Source organism: Bactrocera dorsalis, chromosome 3, assembly GCF_023373825.1.
Source record: "Bactrocera dorsalis isolate Fly_Bdor chromosome 3, ASM2337382v1, whole genome shotgun sequence".
NCBI classification, from domain to species: Eukaryota; Metazoa; Arthropoda; class Insecta; order Diptera; family Tephritidae; genus Bactrocera; species Bactrocera dorsalis.
Window position 1 is genome coordinate 83,112,215 of NC_064305.1, and position 7,463 is coordinate 83,119,677.

At 37.4% G+C, this 7,463-nt stretch overlaps 1 protein-coding gene across 1 annotated transcript; it reads right to left on the reverse strand.

Annotated features, from left to right (window-relative positions):
* Window positions 1-1,428: 1,428 nt before the first annotated feature.
* Window positions 1,429-7,252, reverse strand: LOC105226239 (putative inorganic phosphate cotransporter). Its single transcript, XM_011205068.4, has 4 exons — window positions 6,996-7,252; window positions 3,166-3,302; window positions 2,023-3,096; window positions 1,429-1,950 (listed from the first exon to the last, which is right to left on the reverse strand). Exons 1-4 carry the CDS (start codon window positions 7,030-7,032, stop codon window positions 1,672-1,674), a joined length of 1,527 nt encoding a protein of 508 aa, XP_011203370.4. The 5' UTR covers window positions 7,033-7,252; the 3' UTR covers window positions 1,429-1,671.
* Window positions 7,253-7,463: the final 211 nt, after the last annotated feature.

Here is a 7,463-nt window from a genome sequence, read left to right on the forward strand (position 1 = left end):
AACATTTTTATAAGTACTCGTATCATATCGGAAATTGAAATATCGGAATATTTTGTTTCGGCTTCAAATAAAAAATGGAAAATTTAATTTGAACTGAATTATTTATATTTTTTAGGAATACTTATACAAATCAAGTTTCTTGCAAATTTGTTTTATATAATTTCTTATTTTTAAATAAAATCAAACAATCACACATTTCTAAGGTGCTCTCTTTTTTTGTCGTTACAGTGTATACTTTTAGTACTTTCCTCGTCTATAAATTCATTACTGATAATATATATATTAAATTTACCTTTATTTTTTTAATATAAACAAAATTTTATAAATCTAAAATTTAATATATACAATCTTCTATAAATGAAGTGTAAAACTAAATAGCCCGGTTCAAATCTGGTAGCGGCCTCGGCAAACCTCGCTATGTTTGCTTGCCTCTGCCTATAGCCTATAGCGCACTTCTAGGCGCCGCGGGTGATATGAAAGTGTATGTGGCTTAAGTTCTGGTGCTGTCAAAAATCATTATAGCTTTCTTCTGCAAATTCAATGTTAACATAATCAAATAGCCAGCACTGTTAAAATTTAAGAACAATATCTAAGGGTAATTGCAGCATTGATAATAATTCGTCGTTGAAAAGACAATTATACGGTGAGCAAGAGCAAAAAACAGTGTCAGAGGCTACTAAGTGCAAACACTGGCTTCCAGAAAACCAAAATAAGCTGCTTTAATGTTAGTAAGTTTAAATAAGAAACTTTCTGGCTGATTATATTTGTATTTCTTTTATCTAAGCCAGACTTTGTGGTCAGTTTGGAAACACAGACCGTCTATTTGCTTCTTCCTTGATTGTACTAATTGTTTGGCGGGATACTAACTTCTACTTAGCTTGCTTTCTTATGACCTTGGCCCTAGAAATCTTTGTTTGATATGATTAAAGCTTAAGGGTCACTTTCAATTCTTGGGGCAACTCGAGCTCGTCGTCTGCAATAATTGGTGGCTTGACTCCAAGTACGCCATTGACTGACAGTGAAGTCGGTGAAGGTGCTTATAGCTTCACTGTGTCATTACATGTCTGAAGATAGTTTCGTCTGAAGTCTGGTCGGCGTATTATTTTATGTCGTCGACGTAGTTAAGGAAGGACCATTTCTGCGCAAATTGCTTAGAGAGAAGTTCATTATGCTCCTTAACTTGCAGCATATACGGACCGCACTCTGCAGCTGTTCGACAGGAGACATCAAGAGAGAGAGTCACGTGTGCACTGTTCTGATGTGTCTGACAAATGCAAAAAATACGAGAACATCATTACGATTGCGTGCGAATAGCAACCTCATTTCATATCGATTCCAGAAGTATGCGATGAAACGCTTCGTCAATTGTTCACAGAGTCGGCAAGGATTCGAACGAAAAAGAATAAGCGCAACATAGTCAGTTGAACAAAAAATTTATTATAAATCGTTACTTAAACAATATATTATCACTAATAAAGCCTTTCGTCTTTAAACCATATCTAAATCTAAAATTTTCACACTTTGGTATATAACACAATAATATATAACGGTAACAATTAGAAACTAACAAAACAACTTATTAATAAAAAGCTTTTTTCGATTCACTAATCATTAACTAGACTTAATTTAAGTCTGCGAGTTGTGGAACTATTTAATATCACTTATTGAGCCTCAGTTTTCCGCACGTTTCTCTTTCGACTTCGTATCATCAATTTTTTCCACCACGGCCCAACCTTCGTTTTTATCTTTACTTTCATCAGCAGCAAAAATCTCCTTGAAAGTGCTTTTTGTTGGCACCTTTACTGGCTCCTCTACGTTGTCCTTGTGCAAGTAATCGGGTGCGTCCCACGGTTGGGCTTCTGCCGAACCGAAAATTATGAAAATCAAGTTGCCGACGAAGAATATAGTCGCAGAAATGATGAATACTGTTTGCCATTCAGCGCGGTTGTGCTGGAGGAGACAAAAAATTAACAAGCAATTAATATAGAAATTCTTTCAAGAAACCTCGAAATACCAACTCACCACATCTGTGACTACAATACCCACAACCAGTGGCGTAATCAGCGGTATAATATTAGCCACCGGGTTTGTGATGCCCATCACAACACCGGCGTGATTTGGTGACAAGTCGATCGTACTGAGTACACAACCGACAGTTGCACCACCGTTAAAGCCGACAGTCATGGTCATTAATGAGATGGCCAATGCCTTATTACTATCATCGAGGAAGCCAACGCCAACCATGAGTAGTGCTGGCAGCCATAATGCCATCGTATTGGCTATCTTACGCATAACGGTTAATGACAACCAACCCTTCCTTACAGACATGTTACCGAAGTACATATAGATATAACCCAATATCCAACGCGCTATGTAGGGTAGCGCCGAGAAGAATGCATTGCTCTTGATATTCATATTCAACACGCCGTTCATGTAGGAGGGAATTTGCGATTGTATGGTGCTGACGCCCCAAGATTCGCAACAACGCACCAAAAGTAGTGATAAAAATGGCACAGATGTGAATATACCTAACCATGGTATAGGTATTTTCTTTTTATGGAAATCTTCATCACGTTTCAACGAATTTTCAATGTACTCGCACTCAGCTTTCGTTATAAACCGCGATGATGGTGGATCGTTTGATGCCAAAACCAGCCAAAGCAAACACCAGGCAAAAGAAATACCCGCCGAAATATACGAAATTCCCGGCCAACCGAGCGGACCGCTAGCTATCAGACCACTTACAAGCATCGCCAATACGGTGCCACAATCGACACCTGCATAGGCAAGTGCACCGATAAGATTGCGTTCGTGTGGCGGCGACCACTTGGCAATGTGTTGATGTAAAGCTGGAAATAGCGCCGCCTGACAGAGACCCTGTACGATGCGTATAGCACAGAAAATCTTCCAGCCGCCCCATGGCACCAGAAAAGGTGTGAGTAAGCTGCATAGCGCCGAGCCAAAGAGACTGATGCTCATTACAATCTTGGCGCCGAAGCGTCGACTCAGATAGCCACCGGGAAATTGTGTGATCACATAGCCCCAATAGAAGCAAGAAATTATGTAGGACTTCTGCTTCTCCGTCCAGTCGAATTCCTGTAATTCAAAGAGTTTTACTTTTGTAAGAAATACTAAACTTCAAAGTAATATTTTCGAAATAATTACCTGGAAGTTGGGATTTGTGCTTTCAGCGTTTGTCATTGCCACCACCGCTACTGAGATATTCAAGCGGCTCATATAGGCAACAGTAATTGAGAGGAAGAGCAGCAAAGTCTGCACATGGCGTACGCCAAAGCGTGGACCTGAAATGTAAAAAGTTTAATTAATAGATTTCCGACAATAAAAATCATAATGTTTGATTAAATAAGCTTAAATTTTGGTTATGTATATACTATAAGTGGCTGAGATAACGTCGATCACATTTGGGCCCTTGAAACATTAGTACTTTGTGAAACTCTCGTATATGCACGAGTGCATAGTTTTTGCAAGTTTTGAGGCTGTGAAAAATAAGTTGATACAGCGTAGTTTATTAACTCCAGTCCAATGACTTTTACCGTCGATACTCTTCATTCGCACAGCGAAGTTCTAGTAAGTCTCTAAGTTAAAGCGCAGACAACAGAGCTATAAGAGAAGATCGTGTTGCGCTCCCACAACAGTTGGGTCTACGTAACCGGATCGGACCCGGATTTTTATCAAACAACAACAGAAACAACTAAAACACTAAACAACTATGCCCACAACAGCCGAGTCTACGAAAGCGGAACGGATCCTCATTTTTTAACCGGTGAAAGACTGCCAAAGCAGCAGTATTTTTCCCCCACAACAACAGGAACAACCAAAATAACATTTCATTACTCTAAATTATCATAGCAAAGTTTCAAACCAGTCAAAATTACTTAGCCACGTCACCTACCTAATCGTCTGGGGTAGCGTTGAGGTAATTTTTGGTGAAATGAAATTTATTTTAGCAGCGGCTTCAAATTCTTTTCATAAATAATTAACTGTTTTTGGTAAACTTTCCTTTTTCTGCCACATTAAGTCCGTCAGCTTCAGAGCGGAAACCCAAAACTAATTCTGTATGTAATTCTGTTAACAGTCGCCGACGGAAAACTACTTATTTCATGCTTCGCTTCGTTTACTAGAAAATTAGACAATCCAAAGACTTAATACTGACTTCTGCTATTGTAACACCACAAGATCCACAGAACGTCTGTATCGCGGGCATTTATCTATAGTTTAACACGAACCTACAGTTGTTTGAGATACTATGTTCACTTACAAGTCGTCGAGGCAGTATTTATTAGTAAATCCACGCGTAGATAGTAGACAAAATATACATAGTAATCTATCTAATTTGTTAAGGGTGGGTGTAGTCTTTCTAGTTTGAACCGCCGTCAATAGATAACACCTTCCATTAACACAGTTTTCGATAACTGATAAAATGCTAACGTTTTCATTCATAAATTAATCTAAAGTAATTGAAGAGGAAGTTTCAATGAATGTAGATTATAATCTAAACAAATTAAAACATTTAACTGTATATACTTGAGAATAATACTTATAGTAATTGATAATGATAATGTCAGCGAAAGCGTAAATACTTGAAGATGTCATGACTTCACGGATTTTTGTTAATTTCCATAAGTACTTTGCAGTGCAATACTTATTTGATGACGTTAATCGTCTGTTAAAGACACAGATATAACTATAGTACGCAAAAGAAATGGGAAGTCCGATTTTTGATTACGGGTTTCTACGCGTCTCTTTAATACGAAAACTAGTAAGGAAGGTCGACTTCTTACACACTATATGACCGACAAAGTGAACAGAAAGATCACTAGAATGACAAAAATTTGTAGTACATGAAAGGGAGAGCAATTAGTGAACCGATTACACATTTTCGGCATTATTGTAGTTTCAAGTAAATTTCTTATGATATCTTACATATTGAGCAATATATTGGGTAGTCGAAAGAGTTTCGTAATTCTAATCAAACTTCAACTTATTTGTTTATATTTTTAATGAATCAAATATGTAAAATGGTACAGGTCGACCACTTTTTGCCACTTTTTCTCTACAGACATTATTCCATCAGTAAAACTTTTCTGGTTTCTCGGCGAAAAACTGCGACAAGTAATTTTCACACGCTTCTCTTAAAGCCAACTTTACTCCTTTAAGGAAATTCTGCATTGACCAAAACAAATGATAATCCGATGTTGCAAGGTCAGGGCTATATAGTGGATGCATGAGAACTTCCCAGCCAAGCTCTCCCAGTTTTGGCCGAGTCATCAAAGATGTGTGTGGTCTAGCGTTGTCCTGATGGAAGACGAAGTCCTTTCTGTTGATCAGTTCTGACCGTTTTTCTCGATTTGCAGCTTCAACCTCATCAGTTGTTGACAGTAAAATGTAAAATCAATCGTTCAACCAGGTTGGAGCACCTCATAGGTTGATGATTGGAAGATTTCTTTCCAATCCCACCAAACATTCAGCATAACCTTTGGAGGCGTCTATCCTGGCTTTGCAACCATTTGTGGAGCTTGACCATGCTCAGACCATGATATTTTTCTTCCATTATTGAAGTATTTGATCCACTTTTCGTCTCCTGTTATCATTAATTTCAGAATTTCATTTCGTTTGAGCAAATAATCGCAGATGTTAGTTCGGTGCATTAAATTTTTCACAGACAATTCATGTGGTATCCAAACATCGAGCTTCTTTTTGTAGCCAGGTTGGTGAATGGTTCAAAACCGTTTAATGATGAGTGTTAAGTTCTTTAGAGATGTCAGTTCTGCTTATGTGATGGTTCTGGTCAATCTTTTCCATAATTTCATCGACTTTTTCAACTATACATAGGTTTTCCAGAACGCGTAAGCGGTGTCTACGGTAAGAAAGAAGAAGAGATATGGCCAGAGGACGTGGTTGTCAGCCGATTTCATTTGTTCTCCATAGGCTGGTCGATTTAGCTTTAGTGGTTATGCGATGGAGATACGCTCACTTTTTAAAAAGTTTTAAACCACTTTGTGGATTAATTATACTTCTTTTATGGTTTCGATAAACGAAGTATAATTTAAAATGCTATTGTGATACTCGGCGCGACATCAGTAACACCAACCTTTGCATGGTACGTATACCAAGAAACTCATGTACCAAGTTTCATCAAGCTATCTTAATGAACGGATAATCATCCGCAATTCAACTCGTCTCATCCCCCTAATCATATACAACGGTTAGGTGGACGAAACTATTATAATATCTGTTTCAACATGTTGGGCATAAGTTAATTTATAGAATTCATACCCTAAATACTTCGAAGGCTTCTAAAGGGTTTCCACTGCAGTCTTATGTATTTGATAGTTATTAATTTTAAGCTTTGCAAATATGTTTATGTTTATATATTTTTGTCGAAGATTTTTTCTTAAAAAAGTGTTTGTTTATTCGCGAATATCTATTTTGCGTCTTTCAAAGTAACCACCCCCAGATATATAGCACTTCTGCCAGCGTATTTTCCAATCCTCAAAGCACTTAAAAAAGCAAATTTTATGATCATGTTTAGATCTTCCTTCGACACAGCTTTTATCTCCTCAATCATAGCTTAGCGTCGTCCTTTAATGGGCCTCTTCAGCTTTGAGAACTAAAAATGTCACAGGTAACTTCAACATTCAGAATGCGTCCGCGCACTAAATTTTTTAATTTTTCACACAAAATTTTTTACATACTCTTTGAATCTAGTTTTTAGCATAAGCAACAATCGATGACGAACCCAATCACGCCCAAGCAAAACTGATCTCAAAAACTAACTAAGCATTCAAAATGACCGCGCTTGTCGGCATAAATAAGGGATATGTGTGCCAACATAACGATTAAAACCATCGAAAGTATACGTAGCTCCCGAAAGTTCAAAACTTGCGATACTTTACTTTAAACAGTTTCCAGGAAACCAAAGGCGAAATAAAAAAAATATATATTTCACTAAGTTCTTTTAACTATTCGCCAACCTTTGTCCACTTCTGCTTCGATTTTCTTTTCACTCATTTTGTCACTGTTGGCAATCAAAACTTAATACACGCAATTACCGCGATTTTAAAAATTTTATTTAGGCGTTACTAAGCACTTTTCCACCGCACCTTTAGGATCACTACTCTCCTCATTAAGCGAAAGCTGTCTGGCAACTTCGCCAAATATTCAACGCGTCTGTTGTATTTATTTATTTGGACTAACTACTGTCAGCGCAATTCATGCGATGAAGTCTGTCGATATGCGCTGTGGCTAGTCGACGGATCAAATGTGATAACGCAATAACAATTAACTATGTTTACATACACTGTATAAGTATATATAATATATATAAATTTATATGAAATTAATGGATGTCAATAAAACCGGAGATAAACAAAAAGCTGATAGCACAAAATATTTATTGACAGCGATCTCGTCTATGGTAATACTCGTAAAGGCTATTACGT

Coding starts and splice junctions, on each gene's coding strand:
- LOC105226239 (XM_011205068.4), bottom strand. CDS start 7,032: ATGAGTGAAAAGAAAATCGAAGCAGAAGTGGACAAAG. Junction 3,303..6,995: donor CGAAGCAGAAGTGGACAAAG/GTTGGCGAATAG, acceptor TTTACATTTCAG/GTCCACGCTTTGGCGTACGC. Junction 1,951..2,022: donor GTATTGTAGTCACAGATGTG/GTGAGTTGGTAT, acceptor TGTCTCCTCCAG/CACAACCGCGCTGAATGGCA.